Source organism: Jaculus jaculus, chromosome 1 (genome assembly GCF_020740685.1).
Source record: "Jaculus jaculus isolate mJacJac1 chromosome 1, mJacJac1.mat.Y.cur, whole genome shotgun sequence".
In the NCBI taxonomy this organism is placed as follows: domain Eukaryota; kingdom Metazoa; phylum Chordata; class Mammalia; order Rodentia; family Dipodidae; genus Jaculus; species Jaculus jaculus.
Genome location: NC_059102.1, coordinates 341,437,880 through 341,455,557, shown reverse-complemented (window position 1 = coordinate 341,455,557; position 17,678 = coordinate 341,437,880). Strand labels below are relative to the sequence as shown.

At 46.5% G+C, this 17,678-nt stretch overlaps 1 protein-coding gene across 2 annotated transcripts in view; it reads left to right on the top strand.

Moving 5' to 3' along the window:
- The window catches only part of Slc30a10 (solute carrier family 30 member 10), a 64,578-nt gene extending 52,870 nt beyond the window's left edge, over positions 1-11,708 (top strand). For both annotated transcript variants that reach the window (XM_045145185.1, XM_045145179.1), the window contains exons 3-4: positions 6,025-6,264; positions 8,350-11,708. In XM_045145185.1, the coding sequence (XP_045001120.1) occupies positions 6,025-6,264; positions 8,350-8,840 (731 nt within the window). In that variant the 3' untranslated portion in view covers positions 8,841-11,708. The remainder of the gene's footprint in view (positions 1-6,024; positions 6,265-8,349) is intronic.
- The last annotated feature ends 5,970 nt before the right edge of the window (positions 11,709-17,678 follow it).

Sequence of the window (17,678 nt, the reverse complement as noted above, 5' to 3'; positions counted from 1 at the left end):
ACACTATAGGGAAATTTTCTTCTCTACAGAGTATGGTGGAAGTCTCTTAGCAAGAATCTTTAGTGAAAAATAATCTCTCAACTTATCTTTCTTTTTGAGGCATGTATATATGTATATGCACATATATATTTATATTTCATATATCTATGATATATATGACATATAATACTAGATTTTAAGATCTATCTCACCATAGAACTTTAATTTTTCATGCACTCTCCTTTAGCTGTTGGACCATCTCCCCAGCTTTTTAAAAGGCATTGTTAATTATCTGTGTGTGTGTGTTATGAAGTATAGACCAATAGTTTGGGAGATTTGCGTGATCTTGCTAACTTGGAGGAATGCTGGGACTGAACTCATGTGCTGAGCTATACCCATAGCCCAAGTCTTGCTAATATTTAGTCAAAAGCTTGTAGTTTTCATTAGTAGAAGCAGGTCAGTGGTAAGAGGCGGTCAGTGCCTGGCTGCGCCTTGATCTACAGGTATCTACAGAAGAGCACGCATGCGCCTTCCCTCAGAGGTAACGGGCACTGTGGGCTGGGCTGGGCTTTCAGCCTGGCTGGGTTGGAGGCCTGAGCTTGAGAGGCTCCACTACTTATGAGCTACATGACACGGGGTGGCTAGAAAACTGGTTTAGCAGTTAAGAGCACTTCCTGAGGCAAACATGAGGGCCTGAGGGGGCCTATGGTTGCCTACGTTCCATTCCCAGCACCCACATGCATATCTGGGTGTGGCCATGCCTATCTATGCTCCAGGTCCTGTGGGGAGTAGAGACTGGAGCGCCCCTGGGGCTCATGGAAGAGGCGGGCTCTTTAGTCAGTGAAAGACTCCATTTCAAAGAAGCAGTGCCGGTGAGAACTAGAACCCACTGTTCTCCTCTGGCTTCCGTGTGAGCATCTTCACACACACACCCATACACTACACACACACACACACACACACTATACTCACATGCATACATTACACACACTCACACACACACAATACAACCAACAATGAGAGAGAGAGAAAGAATTATATGACTTAGGGCACGTTACTGAGCCTCTCTAGGCTTCCAGGTCCTAATCTTTCTTTATCTACTTTACTTCTCCCCCCCCCCCCGCCCCCGCCCTGAAGTAGGGCCTCACTCTCACTCAGGCTGACCTGGAATTTACTCTGTAGTCTCAGGGTGGCCTTGACCTCACCGTGATCCTCCTTCCTCTGCCTCTCCAAGCGCTGGGATTAAAGGTGTGAACCACCACACCTGGCTTTTGTTTGTTTGTTTGTTTGTTTGTTTTTGCAGGCAGGATCTTCACACACAGCGCAAGCTGACAACCTCAACTTTGTGATTCTCCTGCCTCAGCCTTCCCAGTGCTGGGATTACAGGTGTGTGTCTGTATGACCTCACTTGCCTGTGATCCCTCCTCCATTTATTTTTATTTTTATTTTTGAGGCAGCATCCCATGTGGCACAAGTTGGCCTGAATCTCACCTTGAACTCCTGATCCCCTTGTCCCTACCTCCTGAGTGCTGGGACTACAGTTGTGCACTGCCATACCTGGAGTTATTTGGTGCTGAAGATCCAGCTGAGGGCTCTGTGCACACCAGGTAGACGCTCTTCCACGAGAGCTCCACCCCGGCGCGCGAGGATGGTGGCCTCTAGCCCGCGCACTCGCAGTGAGGGAAAGCACAAGGAGTGTCGAGGCTTATTGCAGGAACAAGAACGAATCTGTTAGAGTGCCTCCTTGTGCCACTCACGAATAAATCACTTAGTTCTCCCAACACTCTTACTGGCCGATCCTGTCATCCTTCAGGTAGTGAGCGGGATTGCTGGGCTCAACCCCCTGCTGCCTTGGTGACAGTCACCTCTGCTCTCACACACCAGAACCCTTAGGGCTGATTAGAGTCTCTGCACCTCCGGCTAAGCCTGAGCCCGGCCTCCTCCTGGGGCTGAGTCCTCACCTACAGCCAGGAGTCATGGGAGGACCACAGAGCACAAGGGCCGGGAAGGCCGTGGGGGAATGAACTTCAACCGGTCCACTTTACACATAGGAAACGGGGTCTGGAGAGCTTGGCAACTTCTCCAAGTCACCTTGGCTACGAACGGAGCTGGAATGGAATCCCTCCTCCTCCTTCATGTTTCTGGCACTTTTCTTGGTCACGCAGGGCCCCTGGCTTCCAGACAGGGATGGTTCGCTTCTCGAGTGGACTCATCCCACTGCCGGCTTACGTTCTGAACATCTAAGCAGTGGCTTCTGAAAGCAGAATCTCACCTCTCCCCAGATTTTCACAGGAAGCATCTCTGACGGGGATCCTGGGAGCAAAAGTCACTTCTGGATTTTCATTTCTTGTTTCTCATTCCAATGGGAATAGGAAACCAACTCCATCGTGTACCGCAAAGTAAAGTGGAAGCACAATGCTTTCAAAGTTCTCATAGTGTACTTTGCGGTCCTCGATCTTACTTACAGGGATCTGGCATGGTCCGTGGCACGTTATACCTCTGTTAGTTACTTGCGCACACATGAACGGCAGTCCTGACTCACCTGAGAACAGATCTCCAGTGAGATCTTCTTCGTGGTAGATCTCATCCTTTCACAATGACCTGTGAATTTTTCCTGAGCACTGTGTTTTCTAACTCACAAAGTCACCGGCATTGATTGCTGGGACATGTCAAATTGCCAGTTCTTTTTTTATGGTGGGGGGATGTGTGTGTATAGTATATGTACGTGTGTGTAGATGCGTGTGTCCCAAGCACACACCTGCAGAGGCCAGGGGGATGTTGGGTGTCCTCTTCTGTTATTCTTCCACGTGTTCACTTCAGATGGCATCTCCCACAGAACCTGGAACTGCTGGTTTCGGCCAGGCTGGGAGACCAGTGAGCCCAGTGGTTCTCCTTTCTCCACTCCCCACTGTACTGGGGTTACAGGTGTGCCTGCCCATGCCCTGCTGTTAATGTGGGTGCCGGGCATCGAATAGAGCAAGTCAGCTCTCTTGGGGAAGGTATTCTTCCAGTTCCCCTGCCCCCGATGGCAAATGCTTGGTATACCAATTGAGTGGGTTTTGTTTTCTTTAATGGAAAGTCAGCAAGGGAGGGCCAAGTGCAGAGGTCTCCTGTCTTTGGACAGTGACCTGTGGGCACTGTGACGAATCAGGTGACTGGTGATCTTTGTCTCTCTGGTAACCTGCCAGATTGCTCAGAATCACAGCCATGAGCAGGGCTGCTCCCTCACAAACCTTTATTGCAACCAGAGAATGGGGAGCGCGGCTGGTGTCCAGGGTTTCCTGTCCAGTCGCACGCCTTTCCAGACTTGCCAACCTTTCAAGGCCTCCCCCTCCCCCTGTCCCTTCCCTTCACGCCCCCTCTCTTACCCTTCACCTGCTGCACAGGGTCAGGGAGGTGATGGAGGCTCAGACGCCAAGCCTAGGCAGCTCTGTGTACATAAGAACCAGAATTCAGATCTCCAGCATCCACATAAATGCCAAATGGCAGCCGGGCGTGGTGGCGCACGCCTTTAATCCCAGTACTCGGGAGGCAGAGGTAGGAGGATCGCCGTGAGTTCAAGGCCACCCTGAGACTACAGAGTTAATTCCAGGTCAGCCTGGACCAGAGTGAGACCCTACCTCGAAAAACCAAAAAAAAAAAATAAATAAATAAATAAAAAAAAAATAAATGCCAAGTGGACATGGCTCAACAGTAAGTTGAAGTTTGTGATTTTGTGAGGTGTTCTGGGTCACGTGCACAGCACCCTATCCTCCAGGCTCCTCCGGGAGACTGAGGTTGTTTCCCACTGCGCTGCTGCTCTTGATCTCTGAGTAGCAAGATTCTGAGGTTTCCTCCCAAGAAAGCCAAGACAGCATTTTTCTTGTAATTTTTCTGACCGGATTTTCACCAAATTTATTCAGTTCTTTTTAATGTGTTTTACTATTTGTGTGTGTGAACGAATGCACACACATCTGTGCCCTGATGTGTGTGGAGGTCAGAGGGCAGCTCAGGTGCGTCCTCTGCTTTCCACCTCATTGGGAGCAGCATTTCCTTGCTCTGCACCTGTTCTGTTCTGTTCTTTCTTTCTTTATTTTTGGTTTTTCAAGATAGGGTCTCACTCTATCCCAAGATGACCTGGAATTCACTATGTACTCTCAAGATGGCCTTGAACTCATGGAGATCCTCCTACCTCTGCTTCCCAAATGCTGGGATTAAAGGCGTGCGCCACCACGCCTGGCTTGTTGTTGGCTGTTTGTTTTTGAGCTTGCCACCAGTTTACAGAAAAGCCTTCTGTCTCTGCCTCCCATATTAACCCTGTCACAGATTCTGGATTTTTAGATGGGGACAGGGAACCAAACACTGGTATTTCCCTAGCCCTGAATTTACTAAATTCTAAACTAATATATATCTTAATAGTATAACTCCCACTGGACTTGGTGGCGCACGCCTTTAATCCCAGAACTCAGAGGCAGAGGTAGGAGGATCGCCATGAGTTTGAAGCCAGCCTGAGACTACATGGTGAATTCCAGGTCAGCCTGGGCTAGAGTGAGACCCTATCTCAAAAAAAAAAAAAAAAAAAAAAAAAAGGAACTCCCAAATATTCTTTGCTGAGGATTATATATTTTCTTTATTATAACTGATATCTTGAGAAACAATTCTCTTAAGTTTAGAAATCCATAATTTTTACCTACATGTGTAGAATTTTAGTTTTGTGTCATCATGACAGATGGCTCTTTATGCAGCCAAAGCTTGCTACTATCCTTCTTCTTCTTCTTCTTCTTCTTCTTTTTTTGAGGTAGGGTCTTGCTTTAGCCCAGGCTGACCTGGAATTCACTATGTGGTCTCAGGGTGGCCTCGAACTCATGGCAATCCTCCTACCTCTGCCTCCCAAGTGTTGGGATTAAAGGCGTGCGCCACCATGCCCGGCCTGTCTCTATTCTTGAGGCCTTCTTAACCCAGAGGCCATTGGAATGGCCACAGGACAAGAGATAAGTAAGCAAATCTCTACAAAGAAAGGGGCTGATTCATGGATCACAGGCCAGCGAAGCCAAAAGAGTCAAAGGAATCCCTCTCGGTATGTAGTTTAGTTCTGTCCTCTCTTAAAAACAACGGGAGAGCGCTTGCCTCATTAGTGTACCCAAGATGCCCGGTCCAGTCCCTGGCACTGCAACATTAACAACAGACTCTCCATCGCCCTGAGCTCATCAGTGACCCCCCCCCCCCCCCGACTCCTGACTTACAAAGTATAACAGAGAAACAAACTTTGAAGACGGACATGAAAGCACATACCTGTTACCCCAATGCTTGGGATACAGAGTCCAGGACCACCAGGCTCTATAGTGAGGCCCCACCTCAAAACAAAACAGAAGTTTAGAATCAACTATAAATGCATATCTGGAAGAATGATGTGTCATTTACAATAGTTGCTGTCTCTCCTCGTGTGCCTCCTGAAGGGTGCTGGGTGGCAGCTCTGTGGCTCTATGGGCTGGTTCAGTCACTTCTTGCAGCCGACTGTAGTGCAGGCTCTTTCTAGACTGTTCCTGTTTTCTAGGCTGGCTGGGTCCTGGGATGGTGGCCTGGGATTTTTTTTTTTCATTGTTACTGTTTCCTTTAAAAATATTTGTTTGTTTGTTTATTTACAAGGAGAGAGAGTGGGAGAATGGGTGTGCCAGGGCCTCTAGCCACTACAAATGATACATGTACCACTTTGTGCATCTGGCTTTACATGGGTCCTGGGGAATTGAACCCTGGTCGTTAGGCATTGCAGGCAAGTGTCTTAACCACTGAGTCATCTCTCCAGCCCTCCTGCTTGTTTTGAGACAGAGTCTTGCTGTGTAGACCAGGATGGCCTCAAACTCATAATCCTTCCACCTCCATTTCCCAAGTGCTGGGATTCCAGGTGGGCACCACCATACCTGGTTTATTTATTTTTTTAAATTCTTATCCACTCAGTGTTCTAACAGAAAACATCCAATCGTACTCAAGCTTGGCATCTCGGTTACCAAGTGTCACACGTGCCATTCCTGGCTCTGGGCTTCACCGGTCTGTCTTCCTCCTCTGCAGGTGTTCTTTTGCATGTGATGGGAGATGCCCTGGGGTCTGTGATTGTTGTCATCACGGCCATCATCTTCTATGTCCTTCCCCTGAGCCACGACGTCCCGTGTAACTGGCAGTGTTACATCGACCCCAGTCTGACCGTTGTCATGGTCATCATTATTTTGTCATCTGCCTTCCCACTCATCAAGGAGACTGCTGTCATTCTGCTGCAGATGGTCCCCAGGGGCATCAACATGGAAGAGCTCAGTAAGTGGACTGCGCTGTGTCCCGGGAGTGTTGTGGCTGGCGCGGTGGCAGAGTGGGGTCTGAGCGACACTGGCTGTGAAGCACCCGCAGCCACCAGGCCCTGGGGCGTGCACCGCGTGTCTGGCAGCCTGGCGGGTGAGGTGATTGGGATGGCCCTTGGTAAACTGCGATCATCACCTGTGCGGCTTTTGAAAACGAGATGGCTGGGCAATGCTTTCTGCTGAGCTATTTGACATCATGCCAAAGGTTTATTTTAATCACAACAAGACCATTTCCCCCCTGCCAATAAGGCCATTTTGCTTGACCTTGATTTTTGTCTCCCTTTTTGCTCAGAAGGTGAGTCATCCAGGTTCTGCATCCTGCCTTCTAGTTGGTTCTCTTCCAGGGCCATGTGAGTCAGTCAGTGGCTCCGGCCACTGTGAGGACAGTGCTTCAACCTCGGGTCCTCGCTCTGTCCACGAATGAACGCTGCCGGTTTTCTGTGCCCCAACACAAGTCACACTGCCCCCGAGTTACAGACATCTGAGAGTCTCTAGAAAAACCAAAACAAACGAAAAATTTAAGACATGTCTAGTGTTTGTATTTCCCTTTTTGTTTAAAATTCGTTATGTAAATTTCCTCATAACCTTAAGTATACAACTTATTTTATGACAGCTGTATTGTATTCTGTTGTGTAATTAGCTGTTTCTTTGTTGTTTTCCCTTAAAAATTTTTTTCTGAGAGAGAGAGGGAAAGATAATTTGAGAGTATATGGGTGTATCAGGGTCTCTTGCCACTGCAAACGAACTCCAGATGCCTGTGCCACATTGTGCATCTGGCTTTACTTAGGTACTGAGGAATTGAACCTAGGCTGGCAGATTTTGCAAGAAAGTACCTTTAACTACTGAGCCATCTCTCCAGGCCCTCTTTTGTTGTTTTTAATATAAAGAGCAATGAGGACTCAAACCATTCTTGTACAGAAGTATGGTTATTCCCTTTGAATTGAATCCTTAGAACTAGAATTTACAGTAAATGTTTTTGATCCCTTTTATTAAACGATATCTGTCAGTCTGCCTGTCTGTCTGCCCATCCTCCCACTCACCCATCCATCCATCAAGATAGGGTATCACTCTGTGGTCCTGGCTGGCCTGGAACTTAGAATATAGATCAAGCTGACCTGGCACTTGGAAGCAGTCAGGCCTCCTTGGGCTGGGATTGCAGGCCTTTGCCGCCATGTGCAGCTTACAGTGTGCCTCTTACACACTCTGCTTTGTGGTCTCCTGGGAGACCTGTGATGGGGTCCACTCCCTTGTATACTCAACAGCCTGGGCATGCGCTTTTTTTGATATTAAACATTCTCTCTCCCTAATATGTTTTGAGACAGGATCTCCCTAAATAGCTAAAGCTGACCTGGAACCCTTGATCATCCTGACTCAGCTTCTCCAGTATCTACTATATCAGGCTTTAAACTTACTTTCTTGAAGATTTTTGTTTGGTTTAGTTTTTTTTAATCTGGTGGTTTTTTTTTTTTTTTTTATGAGAGAGAAAGAGCGAGAGGGGGGGATGAATTGGTGTGCTAGGGCCTCTAGCTATTTTAGTGGAACTCCAGCCAAATGTGCCATCTTGTGTGCATGTGTGACCTTGCACACTTGCGTGGGACCTGGAGAGTCAAACATGGGTCCCTAGGCTTCGCAGGCAAGCAACTTAACCACTAAGCCACTTCTCCAGCCCTTAGTTTGGTTTTGAGACAGGATTTTGCTGTGTATTCCAGACTGACCTGGAACTTTCCATGTAGCACTGGCTGATCTTGAACTTACAACCCTCCTGTCTGTGGCTTTGAATCACTTCTGGAGGGCTAGCAATGTGCGGCATAGGAGTTCAGAGAGGAGAGCTTTTAGAGGAAGCACACTCATGGGACAGTTCACAGGCGACAGCTCACAGGGAACAGGACAGCTCACAGGGGCCAGCTAGCAGGGGACAGCTTCTTTCTGCGTGTTGGGGTCAAAGCACAGCCGTTTTGGTGGCGGGCTTAGGCACCCACGTCCCTCACACGGCTCTGTTTCGGGTCCAGCATTCACACACCGCTGTGGCTCTTCTCTCTTCTAGTGGCGCAGCTCTCCGCCGTGCCTGGAATTAGCAGCGTGCACGAAGTTCACATCTGGGAACTCATAAGTGGAAAGATCATCGCCACTCTGCACATCAAGTGCCAGAAGGACATGGGACAGCAGGATGCCAGCAGGAAAATTCGAGAAATCTTCCACAACGCCGGCATTCACAACGTGACCATCCAGTTTGAAAGCGTGGACGCGAAGGAAGCCCTGGAGCAGAAGGACTTGCTGCTGCTCTGCAGTGCCCCTTGCGTCTCCCAGAGTTGCGCTAAGAAGCTGTGCTGTCCCCCCGGGGTGCTGCCGCTGGCCCACATCAATGGCTGTGCGCAGCAGAATGGTGGGCCCCCATCGGAGACCTACCGAAGCACGAGAGACAACGCGCAGCAAGTGACCATTGATGTGTCTTTGGATGGCTGTCTGAGGGACCACAGACAAACTCTTAGCAAAACCCAGGACGAACAATGTTATGAAAACAGTACACACTTTTAGTCAGGTTCCCACATAAGATTGACTATGTAGACAGGCACTTTGGAACCACCAGCATGGCCTGTGGAAAGAGCGTTTTGGGCTGCGGGCTCTGACCAGCCTTGCAGCCTCGTGCTCTGTCGGCAGGGCTCGGCTGCTGGGGACGTTAGTGGAACGCATCTGTTGACTCTCACTTCACCAATAACCTGGTTCCATTACGCAGGGTTGCTCACGATGTTCTGTGACTGCATTTTTTTTTTTTTTTTTTTGAGCATGCATTTTCAAAGCAAACCACTAGAATCTATGTGGAGGGCTGGGACTGTGGACATAGGATTCAAAGTAGTACTTGGGGTTTTTCTTTTGTTGTTGTTTTTCTTGTGCTGGGGAGTTGAATCCAAGGTCTCATGCATGCTAAGTAAGTGCTCTATTACTGAGCCATGTCCCCAGCCGTTACATTTAAACTGATCAGAACTTCGGGCTGACTCTCAGAGGAGTTCATAGACTAAAGAATGTGGAAAAAACTGAAGTGTCATCACAGCTGTGTTTTCTCCCTTTCCCCTTGAAGTTCCTACAAGATGAGGGTTAGCTTCTTGTGGCACTGTGGATCTTTCCTCTGATTCAGTTTCAGATAAAGACAAACTGAACACTTATTAAAACAAATGCCTATCAATCTAGATGTTCTTAAGACATTAGAGAAGGTATAGATAAGTTAGTGGGGTGGTGAGAAAGTGGGTTTTGACAAGATCTTCCTTTTCTGAGGAGAGAAGAAGTCAGCATTTACCTCCTGCTTGGAGCTAAGCTGCAGGACGGGTCTTCTGGATGTTTACATCTGTGGTTCTTTACGTGTGGATGTGTGGGGACGTGGCTGCTTCTTTGAGTACGACACAGTGCTTAGTTGTGTCTTGGAGCATCTCCAAGTGGGATCATTGTTGTTTTCGTTTTGATGATGATTCGCTGGCCTAGATGTCCTTAGCCTCTCCTTTTATATGATCACACTGACCATAGAGCATTTGCCAGGGGAAAATGACTCTTCCCAGGACAGGAGAACACTTGTCATCGGGAGCTTGTTCCTGCCAAATAAATAAGCTAGACTGCCTTCTCTTTAATTAAACCTACTTAAAGTATTTTTTGTAGTTGCCAACCAGGTAGAAAAGTTGATGTCTGAGAGAGAAATAATTAATTTAGCTGCTGTTTCTCATGTGTTTGGAAGAGCTCAGAATTTTCTTTTATGTCTCTGATTCCTATTTCTGAGTTCAAATAAATTTATTATAATCTGATTCAGACAATGAACTATATTAGTGGTGCTTAGCACCTCACGTATGTCTTTGTGTTTAAATCAGAGTCTCAGAGGTATGAGAAAATGGCAGGGGTTACCTCACGAGGAGAGCTAGCAAGAATGACTAATGGTCCTCTCCTAGGCTGTCCAGTTTGAGTCCTATAGAGAAACTGCTCAGGAGTCACAAGAAATGCTGGATGATTACAGAAATAGCATCCGTGTTCTCAGCGCAAACGTCATTTTACTATCTTTGCGTGCATGCTGGTACACCCCTGCAATCCCAGCTACTCAGGAGGCTGAGGCAGGAGGATCACTGGAGCTTAGGAGAAGAAGGCTAGCCTGGGAAAATAATGAGACCCTGTTTCAAGAACATTTTTGTGTGTGTGTGTGTGTTAGACCTAAATTTGAAGGGCTGATAAGTAAGCAGGTAGGATCAGTAGTATGGGAAACTTTTTGTTCTTTGATAGCTGACTGAGTTTAAATTGATCATGGATAAGTAATTGAAAAATGCCTAAAGCCTTTTTTAAACCTCTATAAACTTATCATGTTAGATTATATGCACTTTATAAACTAGAAAGGAACACAGAGAGCCGGGTGTGGTGGTGCACTTTCTTTCTTTCTTTCTTTTTTTGTTTGTATTTTCAAGGTAGGTCTGGAACTCAGGAGGCTGAAATAGGAGGGTTGCCATGAGTTTGAGACCAGCCTGACTACAGTGTGAGTTCTAGGTCAGTCTGATCTAGAGTGAAATCCTGCTTCAAAACACACACACGAGAGAGGGAAAGAGGGAGAGCACATAGAAGACAACGTTTCTGCTTAAGTGTTAAAAGTGTGATGTGCTCATATAAACTGGAGTATTCCTTAAGAAACTCACCATAGCGATGCGTGAGCCAAATTGTTCTTCATAAATAACTGAGCTGCCTTTGCTGGAGCCACAAAAGAATTTTATCCCTAACTTCCAAATCTGAATCCACATTATTCTTCTATTATTAAAAGGAAAGTATAATTTCACCGCTTTTCTGCTACTGCCTAAAGGAATGTATTTTAGTTCACATCTGAATAATATTCTTTGATCTCTAAAGTATTTTTTCTGTAAAGGCAAAGGCACTTAATTCCAACATAATTAAACCTAGCCTCAGAAAACTTGATTGATGCTCACATACCAAGTTATAGACAAGTGTTAATATAAAATAATACCTTTAGAGACAGTGGCTGAATGCATTTAATAATGAAGTGGAGGAGGTGCAATATTTTTGGGCAGGGTAGACGAGTTTTGTTTGCCACCTGCAGCGCTGGGCGCCTGCTCTGTTGCATTTCCCTTAGGTTTCCCTTGCCTTTGCTGCTCTCACCTTTTCCTCCCTAAAAGAAACACAAGTTACATTTCCCTCTGGATCAGCCACGCATGGTTCTAGCAGCATCTGAAGAACAAGATATTAAAACTGCAGGCTGTCCTTGAGTTCACCAAAGCACTGCTACCCACCTGCTTTGTGTTCATGTGTCCTTCCAGAAAATGCCCGCCTTTCTTTCTCCGAAGCAGTACTGGTCTCTCCGTCTCCCTTCCTCCCTCCATCTTTCCCTCTCTCCCTCCCTCTTTTCCTCCCTCCCTCCCTCCCTCTCTCCCTCCCTCTCTTTTTTTTAAAAATATTTTTGTTTATTTTTATTTATTTGAGAGCAACAGACAGAGAAAAAGAGGCAGAGAGAATCTCTCTCTCTCTCCCTTGCCATGGAGTTGAACTCACTATATAGCCAAGGATGACCTTGAACTTCTGATTCTATGAACCTTTGAACTTAGGGCTTTGTGAATACTAAGCACCATTCTTTTGAGTTACATCCCCAGCCCCAAGGCACTGATTTCTTTTTCACATTTTTCTGCATGTGCTCTGCCGCAGAACTGCACCCCAGTCCTGAAGATATTTTTATAACGTTTATGGCGCCCTGTGTGTGTCAGGTTGGAATATCACCACACATCCACAGTGGAGGACCTTTGTCCCTAACTTTGGAACCACGAGCTAATGCCATTACTAGACATTGTTGAGGGAAGCCTCCTAAGAGCTCAATAACTGTTTTTATTTAGTTTTTGTTTTTTCAAGGTAGAGTCTTGCTGTATGTAGCCCAGGCTGACCTGGAATTCACTATGTTGTTTTGGTGGCCTTGAGCCTATGGTGATCCTCCTACCTCTGCCTCCTGAGTGTGGGAATTAAAGGCATTTGCCCCCATGTCTGGCTCAATAGCCTTAAAAAAATTTTTTTTCTTTTTTTTTTTTGTTGACACAAATCCAACAGACTTTTTTTTTTTTTTTTGAGAGAGGGAGAGTTGGCACACCAGGGCCTCCAGACACTGCAATTGAACTCCAGATGTGTGCGCCCCCTTGTGCACATGTGCAACATTGCACACTTGACTCACTATGCGTCTGGTTTAAGTGGGACCTAGAGAGTTGAATATGAGTCTTTAGGCTTCACAGGCAAGTGCCTTAACTGCTAAGCCATCTCTCGAGCTCTCAATAGTCTTTTTTAATATTCTCAGTTCTGTAGCATTTACTCTTCTCTCCTGGCTTCAGCCCCCAGAGCACTGGGATGACAGGTGTGTGCCACCACACCTTGGGTTAGGATCACTGTTTACAAACAACTCTGACGTTTCTTTGTTGGTGCTGAGGAGAGCACCCAGGGCTTGGCATGTGCTGTCACCAAGTGACGTCCTCAGCTACACAGTGTTTTTAAAGGTGAGATCAAACCAGGCATAAAATTACCATTGTTTCTACATGGAAATTTTTGACATGCAAAGAAAAAATATAATTTGAAAATAAAATATCTTCTCCAAAATCCTGCTATTCCATTAGAAAGTGAATGAAATAGAAAAACAAAACAAAAAAAGACTTGCTTTTACTGGTTTCTTCAGCTCATGAGAACCTTCCATGTGACAAGCCTACTGCCAAATGAGAGCAGGTGACACCAGCACAAGAGACTCTTAGAGGAATTTAGATCACATTTGAAGTTACCCGTTAAATGGTGGTGCATGCCTGTAATTCCAGCTTTTGGGAGGCTGAGATAGGAACCTTGTGAGTTCAAGACTAGCCAAAGCTACACAGCAGGATAGGCTGTCAAGAAACAAAACAAAAATTTAAAAATTCCAAGTTTTAAACTTGATGTTTCTTGCTTTCAGCTGCTGGTAAGCAGTTCTGTGCTTAGGATGAGTTTAGACATTTGAAGTGCTTTATGAGTGACATAATCTCTTGCCAGCTCCCATTTTCTCTGAGAGGGAATCACATTACCTGAATTTTAAAGTATCTTCCTTTTATATGTACTCCTACACTTGTAGTTAAGGACTACGGAAAGGAACAGCTAAGATAAGTGTGGGCCTGGTGTGGTGGGGCATGTCTGTAATTCTAGTCTGAGGCAAGAGCTCAAGCCATCCTTGACTACATAGAGTTCAAAACTTTGAAGCTAACCTCAGCTATATGAGACTGTCTCAAAAAACAAAAGATAACAAAAACAGGAAAAATTTTTTATTTGGACTTTGAATTTAGGGGTCAGTGGGAAGGTCTGTCTCTAGTTTTCTGAGCATATCTATACTCAGGTGACCATAGGTGGGAAGTAGGGGGCATCATTGAACAAGGAAACTAGTTTCTTAAATGTTTATTAGGCCATGACCCTCAAGGGCCCAAATGTTTTTAGGAACCTGGAGTTCAGCTAGTGCAGATACATTGCCATTTTGTAGTTCCCCTCTTTCTGTTTTATTCTAGGCTTTCTTATTTACATGGACCTTTCTTGAATGTTTGCTAAATAATCAACTGTCACTTTTTAGTAGAAAGCCAGGCGAGAGATGTTGGAGCTCTCTGAATTATAGGGAGAACAATTCAGAAAGGATGGTTTTCAAGGGAGGTTTTCCTCGAGGTCTGAGGTTAGTTATGTTACAATATTTTGGAGTTCTGTTGCTTCAAGTCTTCTTTCTGTTTTCAAAGGCAATTTTGCCAAAGTATAATCATCAAATGTGGTGTGGGGGGGCAGGGGTGGGGATTGTTAAAACTTTAAGATAGTTTAAATAATTCATCACTAATGGCATGTGAGTACCCCCACAATGGATATATGTACACATACCTTTTGAAGGTGAAAGACATTCAATGGTGCTGTAAATAAAAAAAATAAAAATAAACCAGAAATATGACTCAGATGTTTGTGGAAATTAAACAGAAAACTCAAAAGTCGCTGGTTTCACTTCGTCTCAGTCAGTTATGTTGGCACGTTCTAAGCCCTGGGCAGCATCGGTCATAGGCAAGGACTACACGGCACTCTGTGGCCATCTTGTCTTCGTTCAGCCCCCATCTGCAGTGTCGAGCCAAGGACAGAGCCCGGGACATTTAGCCTCCGACTACTCCATCCTGGCTGTTTCACCCTGAAGGTTATTTCCTTTTCTTCTCCTCCTCCTCTTCCTCCTCCTCTTGCTGCTTCTTTTCCTACTGGGGATTGAACCTCGGACCTCGGACCTTGTGCTCTACCATGGAGCCAAACGCCCAGCCCTCCTTTTCTCCCTTTTCCTCTGCTCAGCATGTAGCTCAGGCTGACCACAAGCACATTATTTCACTGTTGTAGAGCGCTGTTCTCTGAACATGATTGCCAATGTCTTCGTCGGCAGTAGCGTGACCACAGTGAGTAACCCTCCAATTGGGCCTGTTCATGCTTCCTCCTCAAAGGAGAGGTTGGGGCGGGTCATGGTACATTCACCTGAGATCTCAGCCCTCGCTCCTGTTCGTCCCTGCCAGCCATGTGTAGATCTGTCTTGGCTGCCTACAGTCTCATGGGCTTGGGGGGTACTGGAATGGGCAGTATGTGGCAGGTTAACTGAAGGGCACACTCCACCTATGCAGCTGGAGGGCAGTTGCCAATCATGCTGAGGAGAGATTTTTCTGGTGATGGCTGCTTTGAGGTCACCCATGTTTCTGTAAACAACCCCTCCCCACCCATGTTCTATAAGTAACCCTATTAAGAACCCATTAGTTCACCAAGTTGGACTTTGGTGGTGGTGTACTTTGATCTGTGGTTGGTACCCTATCTAGGGGGAAGCAGGAAAAGTTCACAAAACAGTAAACCAGTAATGGCCTCAGATTCACGCCAATCCTCCTGTGTCAGCCTTCCAAGCACTGGGATTACCAGCACGCACCATCATACTGGGAAGAGTATTTCCTCATATCACTTACACGTCACCTACTGTTGACTTCCCGTCTCTCGCGCTTGAATAATGCTTTCTGTAAGCCGCCACTGTGTTCTTCAGTACCCGTCACGGTACCTGGCACATGGGGACAGCTCAGCACATATTAGTGGAGTGAATGGAATGAACGGGCTCCCCTCTTCATATGCCCAGTTGCAGGCTTTGGGGAGCCTCACACGGAGTCCGTTTCCTGACTTATGATGGAAGCTGCTGAAGGAAGCCTGTGCAGGGTTTCTGGGCTCAGAGGAGGCAATGCATGTGAGAACAGGTCCCAGCGCCAGTAGATTTCCCTCTGTCACATGCTCGGCCTGACTGACATCCACAGGCTTACTGTTGTCATCTTACCTCTTGTCACACCTGGGCAGTCCCATTCTGTCAACCAGCTATAAGCCACTCAATGCTCAATAGCACCAACTAGTGACATAAGCAAGGCGGGCGAACGAACGCAGGGAGGGAGCCATGAAATCCAGGACACCTTCCCAGAAGAGCTGGCATTCGAAGCTGACCTTGGGGGAGGGCTGGCGAGATGGCTCAGCAGTTAGTGCTGGACAGCAAGACTGCTGATTTCAGTTCAAGTCTAGGGCACCTATATAAAGCCACATTCAAAGTGGAACACATGTCTGTAATCTCCACGCACCTATGGCAATAAGAGGTAGAGCCAGGGAAAATCAGGAAGCTTGTGGGCCACCTAAGCTGGTCTAATTAGTGGCAAAAAATCAAACAAGACAGGAAAGACTCTGGCTCACACAGGAAAGGATGGACAGTCTCCATGTGTGTGCCATAGCATGTCACATGCAGCCAGCTCCCCCAAACAAAAATAAGACAAGAGTTAAAAATAACTACCTTGGGTAGCAAGTGAGCAAAGATGGAAAGAATATCCTTTCTGTTTTTTTTTTTTTTTTTTTTTGAGGTAGGGTCTCACTCTAGCTCAGGCTGACCTGGAATTCACTATGTAGTCTCAGGGTGGCCTTGAACTCACAGCGATCCTCCTACCTTTGCCTCCCACATGCTGGGATTAAAGGTGTGCACCACCATCCCAGCTGGAATTTACTTTCTTGAGAGAATCAACTTCATCCTTCAGACAGTTGACCCTAGAGCACATGAAGGAAAGTCCCAGGAGTGGGATGTTTGAGTCATACAAATTTCCTGTCATTCTGCACACTGGAATCTCAGTTGACATGTACTGAGCACTTATCACTCCCATCTTGGATAGCAGTGGCTGAGGATGGCATGTGTGGTTCCTCAGAGGGTCCACAGACACTTCAAATCTAGTCGTATTTTCACCCTGACTTAAAAAAATTAATTTTATTTTGTATATGTTATAACAGGCTATATAGTCTTTTATCCTCTCTCCAATGCTCCTGTTACCCTGGGGGCCTCCTCATGAGGGAGGTTATGGTGTTCACTGTGGAGTCATGCAGGCCTCAGTCAGTCCCTGTGGGATAACAAGGAAGGGTCAGTGCCTCACGCTATTCCTACCCCACTCTGTGGCTCTTACAATCTTTCTGTCATCTTGTCTACAATGTTCCCTGAGCCATGGCAGGTCTCTTAGCAGTAGGACTTACTGTTGAGTTCTCTGTGGCCTCTGCATTTCTGCTTTGATGGGTTTTTATTGATCACTGTGTCTGTCACCATCTCCCTGAAGCTGGTTGTCAGGCTAGCAGTAAGAGCAGTGTTCATGTCACAGCTTCCTCTGCAGTTTCTCCTGGGTCCTGGCAGATGTGTAGACGGGGCACATCTCATGGCGGGCAGCTAGCTATCTTCTTGTCTTATGTATGGATTTTGTTTCTCCTCCATTTTCTTTGCCACCTGTAAAGTAAAGCAGATTCTCCAACCAAGAGTGAGAGAGGTCTCACTCTGATTTTATAGTTGGGGACCCTCGATCCTTCTCAGTTGGTATCAATGGGAGCATCTCTCTCTTATCCCCTCCCCCAGCTTATCTCCCCAAGCAGTTCAAACCTCACAGCCAGATGTCATGCTGCCTTGGCCTCCTATGTTGCATCCCTCCTTCCCTCCTTCCTTTCTTCCTTCCATCTCTCCCTCTTTATTTCCTTCCTTCCTTCCTTTCTCTCTCTCTCTCTCTTTCTTTCTTTCTCTCCCTTCCTTCCTTCCCTCTCTCCCTCTTTCTTTCCTTCCCTCCTTCCCTCTCTCCCTCTTTCTTTCCTTCCCTCCTTCCCCCCTTTCTTCCCTCCTTCCTTCCTTCCTTCCTTTCTTCCTTCCTTCCTTCCTTCCTTCCTTCCTTCCTTCCTTCCTTCCTTCCTTCCTTCCTTCCTTCCCTCTCTCCCTCTTTATTTCCTTCCTTCCTTCCTTTCTCTCTCTCTCTCTCTCCCTTTCTCTGTCTCCTCTCTCTTTCTTACTTCTCCTCCCCTCCACCTTCATTCTTTGGC